The sequence below is a fragment of the Electrona antarctica genome (genome assembly GCF_951216825.1).
Source record: "Electrona antarctica genome assembly, chromosome: 6".
NCBI lineage: Eukaryota > Metazoa > Chordata > Actinopteri > Myctophiformes > Myctophidae > Electrona > Electrona antarctica.
Window position 1 is genome coordinate 21,429,002 of NC_136811.1, and position 17,500 is coordinate 21,446,501.

At 45.6% G+C, this 17,500-nt stretch overlaps 1 protein-coding gene across 1 annotated transcript in view; it reads left to right on the forward strand.

The window, feature by feature from the left end:
• The window catches only part of vps13b (vacuolar protein sorting 13 homolog B), a 405,382-nt gene that overhangs the window by 307,529 nt on the left and 80,353 nt on the right, over nt 1-17,500 (forward strand). The window contains exons 40-42 of the mRNA XM_079503680.1: nt 1,542-1,744; nt 3,678-3,894; nt 7,608-7,792. Of these exons, the coding sequence (XP_079359806.1) occupies nt 1,542-1,744; nt 3,678-3,894; nt 7,608-7,792 (605 nt within the window). The remainder of the gene's footprint in view (nt 1-1,541; nt 1,745-3,677; nt 3,895-7,607; nt 7,793-17,500) is intronic.

Consider the following 17,500-nt stretch of genomic DNA (forward strand, 5'->3'; position numbering starts at 1 on the left):
TGCTTTCATCTGTGAAAGCTTGTGTTTCTCTGTCTGTAGTGAAGGTACAGATTGGGGTTCATAGAGTGTTTTTACAGAGGGTCAGTGACTGCCACAGCCTTGTCTGACCGGAACTGAACTCCCACGAAGAGAGGCCATGATGGATGGGTATTAGAGAGTAGAGAGCAGCTGAACTGAGAGCGCTTCAATCTGGTCATTTATGGAACCAGCAGGCCACTGCAGTATTAGACCTTGCAGACCATGGTGTGCAACTGGGACCACAGCACATCTCTCTCTCTCAGGGACACATACTCAGGGGAGGACAGCGAGTCTGTTCTGCTTGTCTGTAAGTTGACTGAGCCGGGGCTGGCTGTGGTTCCCTTAATTTTCAGAGAGACAATCCCTGCCTCCATACCATTGTGTCCTTCTCTGGCACAGATATGGTGCGGCTTTCATTATGCTTTCATTCTGGGAACCAAAAAAGAAAAAAAATCACTAGTACCCTTGACATGCGGGGACCCACCAGAAATTGTAGGCCTGCAACCCATTTAGCTTCTCAATCCGCAATTTTTTAAAAGCGCTGAAAGTAGAGGAAAAAACAGGTTCATATATACAATAATTGTTACAGAGGGTGTATTGTTCCAGAATCACCCTCACCTGTTTTCAGGGAGCATTCCTGGTTTCTAAACATTGGATGAGCACATGTTTTGGAAGGCCAGTGATGCGACTGATGTGTTTGTATTTTGCGCTGCCTTGATGTTTGGAAGCCAGATTGTGTTAGTTTAGTTCAAAACACAGCGGGATAGCGTGCGGCACACTGGATTTGGGAGCGATGATGTATTACCGAACAATATGTTTTTGTCGAAATTCCGATCCATTAATCCTTCTTAATCATATAACATTAAAATGGTTAAGTAATACTTGATTGTTCTTTGAAGATGTTGTTTTCTCAGAACTTCGCCATCACTTTGCTAGTTGTAATTCCAACTTGTTTTTTCCAAGTCAAACTACTGCCCACACGTCTGAGTCTTATTGACCCCTGGTGCTAGACTGCATGTATCACTCATCACTCCTTTTCTATCCTCCTACACCCAGTCTAAGCTGCACACGTCACTGGAACTGCTTTCTTTCATTCTCTTTTATTTATTTATTTTCTCTTTTTCTCCTTCACTTTAGTTTAGATGATATGTGATATTATTTAATGTCCTTTCCTTTCTACATGAACCCCAGACCTATTACACATCACTCACAGGGTGATCAATCTCTCACATCCACATCTCTCTCTCACGCACACATGCATGCACACATGCACGCGCGCGCGCGCACACCACACACACACACACACACACACACACACACACACACACACACACACACACACACACACAATCTGCATGGCCATTCATTGTCAAAGTTGTGTTCACACAATGTAACTTGTGTTTACACAAACCCTCAAAGTTAGACATAGGAGGGGCTATAGCGCCCCTCAAAAAGTTCAGTCAGTCAGTCAGTCAGTCAGTCAATCAATGAATCTGACTCTGTTTCTCTCTCTTTACTTGTAGATCCAGCCCAGGCTGCCTCGGTGCTGCTGGAGCTGCAGAATGTGTCGGTGAGAACAGGACTAAAGGAGCGGAGTCGACTGCTGCTGGGCCCTTTCTCCTGCAGCGCCGCCCTGGAGGCGCGCTGGTGTCGGCACAGTGGCAGCCCTGGACCTGAGCCCGGTCCTGCCAAACTACTGCTGGACCTGAAGGGAGGCCTGCTGCAGGTTGGTATCCTCCCATGTAGAGGGTGGCATTGTTTTGAGAATGAATGCACGCACGAAAAAGAGCTGTTGTCCAGGTCATTTTTTTCGAGGGGCGCTATCCCCTCCAATGCATGGCTTTTGATGATTATGTCATGCAGCAGCCAAGTCTATGGACTTTAATCTTTGTTTAAGGCACTAAATGACGACGTAAAACGTCATGTGACTGATATAAATACAGTGGGTTCCCCTCATTTCACACAAGTGTGAATTTTATAATCTGTGGTGCTATGATATCATTAAGATTTAGTTTTTGAGTGGTGTAAACCACTCCTACAACTGGCTTTGTTAGTGCAGAAAAAATGAGCATGGTTGCTATGTTCACCCTGTTCACCCGGGTGTGAGTTCCTACAACTGGCTTTGTTAGTGCAGAAAAAATGAGCATGGTTGCTATGTTCACCCTGTTCACCCGGGTGTGATTTCATTACGTCAGACATGATTTCATTACGTCAGACAGGCTATATTACACCACTCAGTGTGATTTTTTTTTTGAACATAATAAGTTGACCTGTATGTTCTATTACATTCTATTCACCACAACCTCATTGCCCTCACTACTGTGCCTGCACAGTACAGTCCAGAGTGTTAAATTAGGGCACACGCCCTCGATCACAAAATTCAACAACTATACTTTTGCTCTTTTCAACCCAAATATTGTGTGTGTTCAGTCTTTCATTTGCTTTTCAGTGCTAATTGTCTCTACAGTATTCATTAGCTCACACCCTCCACCACAGCCCTGCAAACACTCAGCACTCCATTCACATCCTCACCTCCAACTCACTTCTACCATGGTCTCAATCCTCTGTACCATTGAAGTGATGACAGTAAGATTTAAAAGCTGCAGTTCCCATGTAACCTTGAGTCATCGATGCTGGTAAAGTGATGGAATAATATCAGACTATTTTTAGTATGTTTGGGTAGGGGGGAGTGGGGTGTTATGTTGTGTGTGTGCCTGTTTCCCTGAGAGGTGGCATGTTACATAATACGCAAACTGAAAAGTAAAAGTCCCCTTTCGATATGACTCTTAACTAAGGGTATCATTATTGGTCCAGTATTCCACATTACTTCAGGGGAACCCCCCCTTCAGCCATAATGCCTTTATTGCGTGCCCATTAACAGAGAGATCACTCGCAACTCAACACTTAATTCATAATCGTACATTTCCCTTTGCAAATATTGCCGTTTGTGGTGTTTTAATCAAGTCCTGCACAAAAACCACCGGAATTCCTTCCGATTCCTTCCTTCTCTCACTCGCTCTCTTTTGCCTCTTTCCAAAACCTGAGAAATCCCCAAATGTTCCTGTTTTGAGAGTTTAGTCATAATCCGCCCCTTGCGAGCTGCAGTTGAGTGGCGGCCGCGAGGGCAGGCAGCCCCATGTGTGAAGTGTTTTTGACTCAGAGATTCCTGGTCGTCAGGCCAAACCCGAGGCAGGGCCTTGCTTTGATGGAGAGAGGCGAAGGGGAATACCGCCGGTTAGTGAGGAGGATGTTAGCTTGTGTATGGTTAGTGTTAGTGAGGAGGTTAAGGCTAACCCCTGACCGCCAGGCTTCCTGTTTTGGAACAGAACGTCAGTTGACTACATGTCTACCTGTCTCTGTTTCACTGGCTGCCTTTGTTTTTCATCTCCTCCACCCTTTTCACCCTTGTCCTCCATCCATCGATCTCTTCCTCTCTATTTTATCTCACTCTGTCACTGTCTCTCCCCCTCTGTAAATATATGTAAATGTATACTGTATATTATTTCTACCTTCCTATCGAACACGATCATAACATCTTTTCACGGATCCACACATGACTAGCCGCTCTTCCTCTTCCTTTGCCCGTACCACTCCTTATGTCACTCTTTCTCTCCCTCCTGTACCATCTTCTCCGTCATAAACTTCCTCTGTTTTCCCAGGTCTTTTGGGGCCAGGAGCATCTCAACTGCCTGAAGTTGGTGGAAGAACACATTCAGGCCTACCTCCAGCTCCAGACAGGGGTGTCGACTGAAGGTGGTCTCCAAGATGAACCCTGCCACCCACAGCCATTGCCCTCCTCAGGTTCCCTCACACCAAGGACAGAGCACAGTTCAGATGACTTGCGTACAGGACTCTTCCAGTATATCCAAGACTCAGGTGAATGTCTGTGGAGAGGGTATATATGTTGTTAAACATTACTTGGAGTTAACTAGTTCCATTTAACCACTTAAACCCTATATACTCAATTTGACAGGGGTCTCCCAGGGGTCTATCATTTCTGAGGGGCGCTAGCCCCACCTATGTCCAGCTTTGAGTTTTTGTGTAAACACAAACATTGTGTTGACTTATGACTAGTTCTGAGTGTGTAAAAAAATCACACCTGTGTGAAGTGAGGGGCGCTCTTATCTTCATACATCATCATACATCATCTCATTCCAGCCAATCACAATTTGCATCCTCACCATTGTCTTCAATGTTTGTGTTACACAATGTTTGTGTTTACACGAACTAACACTCAAACTAGAATGTAAGCACAAACATTGTGTAAACACAAACATTGAAGACGATGGTGAGGAAGGCAAATTGTGATTGGTCGGAATGAGATGATGATGTTTGATGATAAAGAGCGCCCCTCACTTCACACAGGTGTGATGTATTTTCTCCCTCTACACCACTTCTCTTTGCTGAAAATATTTTCCTCCCGTGTTTGCGTATTTGGGGCTGGCCTGAATAGGGACACTAGGCTTCGGTTAAAGTGACGAGCTAACTCTATGGAACATTTACTTTTCATCATGCACACCTGCGTGGAGGATCATGTCATGAGCAAACATCCTGCTGTATGTTGGCATCTGCTATGTCCACTGGCACTGTGGCAGATGATCTGCTATGTCCACTGGCACTGTGGCAGATGATCTGCTATGTCCACTGGCACTGTGGCAGATGATCTGCTATGTCCACTGGCACTGTGGCAGATGATCTGCTATGTCCACTGGCACTGTGGCAGATGATCTGCTATGTCCACTGGCACTGTGGCAGATGATCTGCTATGTCCACTGGCACTGTGGCAGATGATCTGCTATGTCCACTGGCACTGTGGCAGATGATCTGCTATGTCCACTGGCACTGTGGCAGATGATCTGCTATGTCCACTGGCACTGTGGCAGATGATCTGCTATGTCCACTGGCACTGTGGCAGATGCCATCCACCACTCGGTGTGGATGATTGTAAACAGACTTGTTAGAGTAAAATCCAGAACACTGAATGATTATTAGTATGTCCAGTGTGCACTATTAGTATGATTTAACAACTGGTAAATAACTACTGGTCCTTTGGTGTCCAGAGAGTAAAGAGTTAGGTCAGTGAAATATATGGGCCAAAGAAAAACACGTTTGCTAAAGTGAAATATCACTTTAAGATTTGCATTGGCCTAGAATAGATCAAAGTCAGATGAAAAGAGTTTCTGGGGACATGCCCGCCTGGTTCCACTCCGAGCAATACACTGTTTATTCCCCCTCCCTCTGCTTATTGCGCACTGTCCTCTGTAACACACACACACACACACACACACACACACACACACACACACACACACACACACACACACACACACACACACACACACACACACACACACACACACACACACACACACACTCTTACGTTATACACGGCAGATCAAACTTCTCTCTGGCTCCTGATCAGCTGTGGTTTGGAGTCTTTGTTTGTTGCACCGTTCTGCTTGGTCTTTGATGCATTTAATATGCAGCCTGCAGAACAGAACAGCGTACAGTAGTAAAGTGGAACAGAGAGGACAATCTGTCAGCAGCATGCTGTCAACAGCCAGGCCAGACCTAGACCCAGAGCTCTGAGCCCCACCGACCAACACTGGAGGAGAGAGAGATGGATGGATGAAGGGAGGAGAGAAAGATGGATGATGAAAGTGGGGAAGGAAAAGTGCTACGAGGAGAGAGGGAGAAAAGAAGGTGAAGGAGAAAAGAAGGATGGAGGGAAGTGAGGGAGGGAAGTTTGGAAATCAGTAGTGAAGGAAGCGCTGAAAGGAGGTAAAGGAAGGATAGAGAGATGGTAACGTTGAATAGAAGAAGAGGGGAGCGCTGCCGTGGTCCGTTGTTTGTTGAACTGAATACAGGTGCTCTTTGGCGAGGTTAGATAATAACATAAAAGAAGAGGATCCAAGGCACTCTGTTCCAGTGAGGTGAAAAAAAGCCTTTTTATTGGGTTTAAGGCATGGCAAAGAACATTACAAAAAGGACAAAAAGGTCATTTTTGTAATGTTCTTTAGTGCCTTGGATCCTCTTTTATGATAGAGAGATGGTGTTGGAAAATGGATGGAAGAATGAAAGGTGGGAGGGAGATATGGAGAGAGAGTTGGAGAGGGAGAGAGAAAGGGAAGAATAGATGCAGAAGAGGTGCTTTGGAACAGCTGGAAAGGTTCTCTGTCTGTGGAGGAGCAGTCTCAAACTGACACCAACCAAAACAAAGGGCTCATGAAAGCAACTTGTTCTCCTGTATCAAGCCCTGTTCACAAACAAAAGCTTCAGCAACTGATACAACAATACGCCGTCCACCTTCAAGTGGCCGGCTTAACGCTTCACTTGAAAGGAAAATAAGCCGCGGTGGAATTGTGAAGCCTTTTAAAATATATTTTGTGGAACGAGGAGCTCTGGTGTTGTTTGTAGCCCCCGGGGGCCAGGCAAAGCAAAGCAGCCGGTCTGTGCTTCAAATAAACATTTTTCCAAAGGACTTGAATCCCAAACAGCAGCCATCGCTAAAGTCAAACACCACTCAGAGGGTTTAGATCCTGTGCTGGACCTCCGTTCACAGAGTCTGCAGGTGCTCGGTCTGTTTCAATCAATGGTTGTTTATTCAATGGCAAAATGTTTACTCACTGGCTTTGTTTATTCACTACTTCTGAGGCATGTAAACATTCTGAAAGCACGGAAACTTGGAGATATTGTGTTGCAGGGTTAGATTCCACAGTAGAACTAGACATAACAGCTTCACAACACTGCAGACTATGGCTGAATGTCAGTCACAATGGCCTCTTTTGGCACAGTGGAGCAATTTGTCATGACAGCATGAAGTGGCATATGATAAGTTCCATTTTAACTGGGAACTTTGTCTCAGCTTCTAGTAAACCGTTTTTGTGTACTGTAAAAGTGCTGTTAAATCGCCATGTTTATTTGGAGATGTTGAAAACATTTTCATGGCTTTATAGGCTCCGAAGGGGCCATTCTTCGAGATCAGGGTTTCAATTCAGAACTTGTATCTGTACCCATAAAAGTAGACATCTGTATGTCCTCACACATGTAGACTAATCACAGCAAAACATAGCTCAGCTGATGCTGCTAAACTAATCACAGCTTATCTCAGCTGCTACGCTCATGTTAGCACATTTTCTGGTGCTTCATTCACACATACAGTAGTAACTATCCATAGCTACAGATTGCACGGAAGTCACATTTGTCCCGGTCTTGTTTATCCCATTCTGGGCGGGAACCCGTTTTGGTGTTAGCATTATGTTATGCTTTCAATAGCTAAAGTTTAGCTATTGAAAAATAGCAGATCTACAAGCTCATAGCGCGCCACTCGGTGGCGCGCTATGAGCTTGTAGATCTGCTATTTTTTTTAAATCGAAGAAACACTGACATAGAAACATAGCTTTTTCAGAAAACTGTCAGGATGTAGAAGACATTTATAGAATCTGATCAAAATGGGTTATATGAGCAGCAATCAGGGTTGCTGCCATGTTAAACCAAAGAACTTCCAACATTGGTTTTAATGTTTATTCATCTTGTTCCTTCTCCTCCTCCTCCTTCTCTTTGGTCTTCTTCTCTGGTTGTGTCCATAGCCTCCCAGAGGCTGCCGGGGTCATATGAAGTGGTGTTCTACAGCGAGACAGAGGACAGTCCAGGTGTGATGATGTGGAGGTACCCTGAGCCACGGGTTCTCACCTTCGTCAGAATCACACCGGTCCCGTTCAACACTACAGAGGACCCCGAGATCAGCACCGCTGACCTGGGGGATGCACTGCAGGTATGGACTGACACACACGCACACACACACACACACACACACACACACGCACGCACACACACACACACACACACACACACACACACACACACACACACACACACACACACACACACACACACACTTGCTTCCTTACTTACTTACTTACTTACTTGGTCATTCTGGTTGAAAGCCTCAGCATGCTTTCAAATGTGAAAACAAAGATCCATGATCTGTTCAGCTGATGCCTCTGTGGTAAAGTCGGGTCAACTTTTTGTTTTGGATATACATAGTGAACGTGTATAGGAGGATGTAAAGTGGTCTTAGAAGTCCCACAACTGTAAAGGAGGTGAAAGAGAGAGAGATGGTGTAAGATGAGAAGAGAAAGCACGACCCCCCCGCCCCCCCTCCGTTCCCCACTGCAGTGAAAGAGAAATAAACTGTCTTCGGGTTGGGCCGCTTGCCACAGCCGCGTCCCACGGCGTCCTCTGAAATCATCCTCACGAGAGCTCCCGTACCGCTGCCTGTTATTGAAAGACAGCCCCCCCCCCTGTGAAGACAGCATCCCCCCCCCCCCCTGTCCTTCAAACATGTAATACATGCTCGGACAGCTGCACAAGTCATCATGGGAACCTGCGGCGTGAGTGGCCAGGTGTGTCTGCCCCCAGATGAGGTTATATTTTGGCAGCCTGCTGCAGCTACTGCAGTCTGGGCCTCAGCAGGGGTCGTGGGGTCAAGACGTCCCCCTTTTCTCCTCTCCTATCACTCTTCTACAGTCCCACTGTACGTTCCCGCCTCGCTCTCTGGACTGTCCGCCTGTAAGCTCCCCGTCACCTCCTGATCTGGGATCCACCTCTCCACCCTCCTTTGTTCTACTCTCCTGTCCTCCTTGTCTTTCCCCTGTTCTCTTGATTCCTCCCCCTTCGGACTTGGAAGCTGCATCTTCTGTACCCCTCTCCTCCTCCTTTATTGTTCTCCTTGCACCCCCCCCTGTCTGTCTTTCTGTCTTTCTTTCTTGGTGTCCAGGCAGAGACATTCAGGGGTTACAAGGTGCTGCAGATGTCTGGCATCACTCCGGGCTCTCACAGCTGCTAAGTCTATAATGAACAAGTCCCCTTGATGATTTGGCCGTGTATGGAGTTACAGTAGAACTGTACGGGGATGAAGAACGAGAGAGAGAGAGTTGATGGATGTGCGTGTGGGGGAGGGAGGGGGGGTGGCAAGGGATGGGGGAGATGGACAGGAGAGGAATGAATGGAGGAGAGGGGAAGAGAGAGATGGACAGGGATAGATGGTCGAGGGGGGCCTGGAGGAATGACAGGTTGACACAGAGGGAGGTGATGTCTTCAGCGTCGCTCGCGCGGGAGCCTCTCTGTAAGCCGATACGTGTGAAAATACATTTTCCCGCGTCCAGGAGAGAGAGAGAGCGAGAGGGGCTGATTTTTCATGAGTTGATGAAACGCAGGGCTGGTGAAACCCCCCTGTGTGCTGTCTGACAGGAGAGACAGGGAGCTGGGATCCACCACAACACCACACGTGCAAGTGCTCGCGCATGCATGCAGGAATGCACACACATGTACGCAAACATACAAACTACATCTACAGATCTATCACATTATGCACAGACGGTAGTGGCATTCTACAGCATGTCAGTAGCAACGAGATGGATGGTCTTTGTGCGTGTTTTTGAATTCAACGTATGTGGCACGCACACACGTGTGTTTGTGAAAGTGTAAAGCCTGATTTATACCTATAGTTGTGTGCTGGTGTCGCACGCAGTAAAGAACAGATCTACAAGCTCACAACGTATTGCACTGCAACGTGCTGTGAGCTTGTAGATTGCCGCTACGCACACACAACCAAGTATAAATCAGAGGTAACTCTGGGGGGAGGGGAGGGGGGGACCCGTAGATGATGAACATGTGGTTTCCACATCAGCCTCTCCTCTCCTGTCTGTCTGGCGTGGCCGTGTCTCCTCTGACAAGTCTGTTAAAAGGAATCAGGTGATGAGTCTTCCTCGGCGAAGGTGATGAAAGGAGGAGGCTCCCGACGCCCATCTATTACTAAAACAACTCCATGTGAGGACGGGACGGGACGGGACGGGACTCTCTCTCTGTGGGGGGGACCAGATGAAGCCAAGGCTCTACATGGGGATCATTGTTATATATATACAGCTACAAAAACTGTCTAAACAGTTCTGCAACATTAGGGATCCTTATCAGCTGCCGAAATCTGGCTTGCATCTTCAGTAACCATTGTTCAATCCATTATTCCATACCATTTGTTCGTGTGAGGTACACATTTATGATTTTTGCAACTGTCTGGCTTGTCTATAATAGGAGTCAGTTTGTGTGTATTTCAGTAGAATTGTCATCAAGGGCATTGTTGTTATCGTTCATGTGAAGTGTATTCAATATTGTATATTTACTTGGCTTAAGCCCACTGATGAAAGCTGATCTGGTGTATTTTGTCAACACCATTGGATACAGTATTGTGTATCTCGGGCCATTTGAACTCAAGTGATCGTGGAGTAATTATGAGACACTGGATCTGTATTATTGATGTCACACCACAGCCCTGTTCGCCTCATATTTTCATCCTAGCGCTCATAGAATAAGCCCTTCAGTTTTGTGTGTGTGTGTGTGTGTGTGTGTGTGTGTGTGTGTGTGTGTGTGTGTGTGTGTGTGTGTGTGTGTGTGTGTGTGTGTGTGTGTGTGTGTGTGTGTGTGTGTGTGTGTGTGTGTGTGTGTGTGTGTGTGTGTGTGTGTGTGTGTGTGTGTGTGAGAACAGAGCAGGGTGGGGTGCAGCCGGGCTTGTGGGGGTTATTTGGACAAGGCCCCTCTGTCATTAGCCAAGCTCATTGTGATCCCAGATTTAACTGATTTCAGCCTCTGGCACACATTGTTGATTTTATTTTTATTTTAATGCTTTCCTTTATGTGAAACTTCAAAAGATCTCAATTAATTCATTTTTTATTTGAAGGCCAGAGAAAGTCCAGCTACAGGGAACGGAAATGCTGTCATAAACGTCCACAAAAGCAGTAATGACACAGTTTCTGCTCCAACTGAATTTTTCGTTCACCGGTACTTCACATGAAAATGAAGGAGAGCAAGAGAGAGAAGGAGAGAGTAGCTAAGAGAAAGAGGGCTGTAGTAATTTCTCAGGCCTCTAAAATTACCATGCTGCAACACAGAGATGTAGATATGGAGAGATGGAAACCGATAGAGAGTTTGAGAAATGGAAAGAGAGAAAGCTTTCTTGGTGAGACTACTCATTTACTCTGCCTCTGTATCATGTAGACAGACAGTGAGTGCAAGGTTCTTCTTGAGCACCTGGGTTAAGAGAAGCCAAGGACAGGAGGTGTGCAGATGAATGGAACACAGCTGGTTCCTCATCTCTCTCCACTCCCTCCCTTTTCCCCCCTTTCTCCTCTTCACTTAACCCCCCTTTTACTTTTCATATGCCTCCCCTCTTTCTTCTCTCCTCCCTGTCCCCCCCACTCCTCTCCCCTCTCCGCTTGCTCAGAATAGAATGAGAGGAGGAGGGTGGGTTTCCTGCTCCGGGCCGGGCCGCTCACTTGTCCCCAGAGCAGATCATATTAACATTTTATAAAATCAAGATTTCCTGCATTTAAATAGTTGTGGTTTCACGACTGGTTCCAGTATCTCGGAGGGGGAATTCAAACCACCTTCCATTACTCAAAGACCAATTGTTGCCCGTGCTGTTTTTGCATACAGTAGGAGGTAAGGAGGGGGGTGGACTTCCTGGGTTTGAGGAAGGACAGCACCCTCTGTATATAAGCATTCAGGGGGTACCACCTGCAAAAGTACCCGAAATGATGATGAGATGGTTGTAGGAAAGAGGATTGGGGCGGTGGGGAGGGAGGGAGGGATGGATGAATGGAGGAAGGAGAGGAGGATGACTCATTCTCACCTTCTCTCCACCGTGTGGTCCCGTCCTGTGAATCATAAGCAGGTGTCTTTGCTGCTGATGCTCTCTGTGGGGTTCTGCAGCCTGAGAAACGAGGAGTAAACACAGGAGCTATGATTCAGCCTCAGCACGGCTCATGGGAAGAAAGATATATTGGTGTTTAGAGCAAGAGCTATAGTTCAGGCTCAGTTCATAACAAACCAATGGCACGCACACACGCACGCACACACACGCACGCACGCACGCACGCACGTGCGCACACACACGCACGCGCGTGCGCACACACACACACACACACACACACACACACACACACACCAACGTTTCTCGTGCACAGGCCCGAGTGACGTGGGCTCATACTTGCTACTCATGACATCCAAATATATAAATTTGATCACCTACTCACTCTTTCAGCCAGTCACCCCAAATTACTCCCGTGTGCATACATCTCACACCCTCCACCCCCCCCCAATCCCCGCCTTACTGGGAAGTGCGTGACGCCCACTCATGGCCCAGCAGGGGTTCTGCTCTGCCATCATGGTTCCATTGGCCTGAGACCCACATTATAAAAGCTCTATGGCCTCAGATGACCCTAGAGTCTCAAGTCATAAGCGCCGTTGCAGCTGCTACGGTTCTGTCATTGTTGTTATTATGAGGAACGTGGGTCCATCGTCTTCTTGCCTCGCTCCTTAAATCGCTCTCTCAACTTCACATCCTCGACACACCCGCTTTTATTGATACGTACTAATTCCCGGCCTCATTAGTGAAAATATGCGACCTTTGGGGGGATTTAAAAACTGGGTGAGTTAGCAAAGCTTTTCACTTCAAATGAATGGTGGGGACTAGAAAGAGTATGGTTTGGCCAAGATAACTATTATTTTAGTGGGACAGCACTCAAGCAGGGCTGCATTAGTCACAGCTAATGCACTGTGAAAATAAAACTGTCCATGTGGTTAATTTGATGTTGAGGAGTTTTTACACCTCATCCACAAAACCTTCAGACCCCTTTTAAACATTTAGCTCTACAGAGTAAGGAGGTGGGGGGGGGGGAAACGATTGAGTGCAAAGATCTCAGGCCGGACTTATTCCTGATTTTCCACACTGATTAATTCTAACATAGATTGGCCCACCTGAGACACCATATCCAGAATCATTTTCGGAACAATTTTCATTACATATCCTGAATAAACATTTGCTCAGGCTGATGTCAATTCAATTTGTCTGCTGGCTGATAAGAAGTAGCTAGCAGTGGAACTTTTAGACATATAGGCATCAGCGGAATAACACAAAACTTAACGGCGCTGTTGATATTGTTAATAAAAGTAGCGACAGACAAAGCAGTGGACGTCAGTGTCCACAGGCCCAGACTGAGCTATGGGAGTCTTCAGTTGCACGCTCATATTTGAACTTTAGCTCTGATCACACCAGTCTCAATTATGTACTGAAATCCTTTCATTGGCTTTGAGTATTCACCTCAGTCTTCCTGGAACAATACGATTGGTTCCATTGTGCCAGACTTGATGTTTCAAAGGTAAATGATCTATTTAGGGTAGCACTGACTAAGGTTTGGCAGTTAAAGATGACAGTGACGGGGAGGGAAATCAGATCTTTAAATACTCGGTGCTGCCAGCAGCCTTGGAAATAAATGTATTTATAAATAATTTTGATATATATATTTTTTTACACTACTAGGGGAGTCTGATTTTACTTTCCTGGCATAATTTGAGCACCTTCAAAATGGAAACATTACTGGAAAATGAAGATAAACTTTGAGCTGCCAGTTTGCCCTGGGGTCTAGCTGCCAGGCCTACAGAAAGAACTGGAGGAAAACACAGATTGGAGCCATCCAGTCAGTGGCATGTCAGCTATTCACGGGGTTCACGTTGTTTATCAGATAAGGTACACATGCAATCAGGCAGTGGAAAAAGACTCTGTCCAGAGACCCACATGCATACCGTCAGGCATGTCTTACACAGGTGCCTCTTACTCAACATGGCCGACTTAAGCCCAAATTCTTTTTTTCCCCCCTTCGTTCTCGGTCCACCTCTTTGTGTGCTTATCATTTTCATCTGCCCCTTACTCCCCAACAAGGCCACTTGCACAGCCAGAGCCAGGGGGATCAAGTCAATGCAGCCGCGTGCAAATCTATTCTCTCTACCAGCGTATAGTTTGTACCTTACATATTCATCTCTGTATGAGATATATATATATTCTCTCTACCAGCGTATAGTTTGTAAATTTCATATTCATCTCTGTATGAGATATATATATATATTCTCTCTATACCAGCGTATAGTTTGTACCTTACATATTCATCTCTGTATGAGATATATATATATATTCTCTCTCTACCAGCGTATCGTTTGTACCTTACATATTCATCTCTGTATGAGATATATATATATATTCTCTCTCTACCAGCGTATAGTTTGTACCTTACATATTCATCTCTGTATGAGATATATATATTCTCTCTACCAGCGTATAGTTTGTACCTTACATATTCATCTCTGTATGAGATATATATATATTCTCTCTACCAGTGTATAGTTTGTACCTTACATATTCATCTCTGTATGAGATATATATATTCTCTCTACCAGTGTATAGTTTGTACCTTACATATTCATCTCTGTATGAGATATATATATTCTCTCTACCAGCATATAGTTTGTACCTTACATATTCATCTCTGTATGAGATATATATATTCTCTCTACCAGCGTATAGTTTGTACCTTACATATTCATCTCTGTATGAGATATATATATTCTCTCTACCAGCGTATCGTTTGTACCTTACATATTCATCTCTGTATGAGATATATATATTCTCTCTACCAGCGTATAGTTTGTACCTTACATATTCATCTCTGTATGAGATATATATATTCTCTCTGCCAGTGTATAGTTTGTACCTTACATATTCATCTCTGTATGCCGTCATGTGTATAGAATATCAGAACAGAAATGAAACACCCAGGGTGTTCAGTAACATAATTCGAGCAATCCTCTGTGGGGATTTGGTGGCTGAGCGTTGGGGTAACGGGTGCACAACTCTGTCAGGTGCGATTATGGGAGGTCGCTTCCAGGAAAACCTGTGTGGCATTCTGTGCATGATGTAAGCTAAGGTTACCTCATTTACTGCTTTCTAAGCGGAGGATGACCACATGCGCGTGCTCACGTGCACACGCATAGAGAAACACCTCAACGGCCCCGTTGACAGGTCTACCAGTTTGGCCCTTGTTCAGGAAGTCGTATAACTCCACTAGTAGAATGAGAATGTGTCCTACCCCCCACCACACACACACACACACACACACACACACACACACACACACACACACACACACACACACACACACACACACACACACACACACACACACACACACACACACACACACACACACACACACACACACACACACACACACACACACACACACACACACACACAAAGAATGTGTCTGACAGCCTGGCAGCTTTCAGGTATGCTGAGAGCTCTCTGCCACTACGAATCAGTCAGTAGCTCTGTACCACAGGTGGCCATTGGAACCTGAGATCCTGCTTTAGTTCACACACAGCAGGGCCAGACACATTTATGCTAATTACCATCATACAATGTGAGAAGAGTGAAAGACGCTGTACCACTCATCACATAATGTGAGAACAAGACTTTCCTATGGTGATCGTTATTCAGTGTGAAAATGAGCTACAGGACCCTTCAGGGTGATTCACACTTAGTTGTGCGCCAGTGCCGCGCCACTGACACTAGCTGATCTATAAGCTCACAATGCATTGCGCTGCACGCCGGTGTTAGCTTGTAGAGCTGCTATTTGTGGTGCGCGACACAGTGCGCAACGAAGTATATCAAACCCTTTTATGGCCGCCTTGCAGTGTAAAGTTTCCCTGGGTGAAGTTATGCTGCGGTCATTATGGAGATGAGGTGTCCTCGGGCGGTGTTGGTGGTCTGTAGTGGAACCTTGTAGTTTTTCAGGCTAGACAAGAAATTAAAGATTCGGTTTTGTCTGAAATGTATTAAAACTCGAAAGTTGCGAGTAGCGCAGACACTATAAAAACACGCTTGCATTCCTGTTGTAAAAGAGGGATTCCCCGTGTCTAGAAAGAGTCAGGGAAGCATCCGAGCAGTTGATGAGTAGCAGACCACTGCAGTAGTGTAAAACTAGATGACTAACTGGGGGATACACAAGGCTGAGGTAGTACCTGCTGTACAATAATAGAGCCTTACAGTAATCCTGCTGCTGATGAGTAATCGGGGGATGTTTGCTATCTGTTTGGTTGGAGTGGAACCTTAGATTGAAGAAGAGAAGAGATGAGCACCTGAGGGATACATTAGTACAATATCCTTGAGTGCCAAACTGATGAGTAGGTTAACTGGAGCCAATACCATATGCTACAAGATACAATAAGAGGCTGTTTGGCTTGTTGGAGCAAAGGCTTTGCTTAAGTATAGTCTTGAATCCTCCTGGGATACGTTAGTATAAAGGGTATCCTTTCTATAGAAACATAAACCTCACATACAGAAATCCTCTGATATCGGCCTGGACGGTTAGCTCAACCGTCTGGGCACCTAGGCTGCCAAGCCAGCTGGACAGCGTGCCGCAGGTTCGACTCCCGAGCCAGACGGCCTTTGCCGCTTGTCACTCCCTACGTATCTCTCCCCCCCTTTCCTGTCTGCCTACTGTTCAATAAAGGCATAAAAAGCCGCAAAAAAAATCTTAAAAAATATATATATATCCTCTGATATCTAGTTGATATACTGTAGGACATCTAGGACAGATTACCCTCCAATAACATGTTTTTGTGACCCAGTGTGAGCACATGTATACCAACACGTCGGCCATAGAATGTTCATTCATTGTTCCATATCACACATTGTGATATGGGACTGCGGGGCATTGTGCCTTGTGTGAGTGTCTCTAACTGTTGCGGTAGTGAGAACATTTAAACAGATAGAGGTCTCTGGGTAACTGTATAAAGACTCATATTAAAATACGTGGGTGGTCACCCAGCACTTTGGTCAAATTTATGAAAGTATTCAGAGATTTCGATCGGCTGTCAGACCCAAAGAGCAGCAGGTTGTGAAACATTGTGGTGAAATAGAATAGTTTCCTCTCGAATGGCCACAAAGCCTTACAGTCATTCTGGTGCTTGTGATGATGAGTACTTCAGTTGGCTGCAGCCAACCGAAGTACTAGAACTATCTACTGTGTATAGCATCTGGCTGTCAGGAAGATAAAGGAGGGCTGATCTCACTAAATTAACAGGATCATCCCTCACTCTCCCTTGGTTAAGAACCTAACAGTACTTAACAGGAGGTGGGCTCCGCCCAGAAGGCTTTCCTTTCCAAAATCTGGGAGAAAAGAATGGAGCCAAACAGAGAGAGAGAGAGCAATTAGCGGTGATCATTATCGTCTTTGTTTTAAAGCATGTCAGGAGATCGTAGCTGGTTGTATGGTAAGGAGATCTAAGATGATTCTTGACACCGCTCCCTGCTCAGTGCTAAATGCTAATGCATACAGTACATGGTAACACGCATTGTATTAGTAGAGTTGGGAATATAGGCATGCATGAAAAAATAACATTTGACATTTTAGTCCCAAGGGTGGTGCTAGAATCCTCCAGGGAGCATAAATGCACCAAGGTAATCTGCGGCTGGCCGGCTGCCCATTTGATTTTTAGATGCTTTGTGTACAAGTGACATTTTGGGCCTAAGCCAAGACTGGTGCTAGAGGAAAAGCCAGGGCATCACCAAAATGTGCAGGTTTCATTCTCT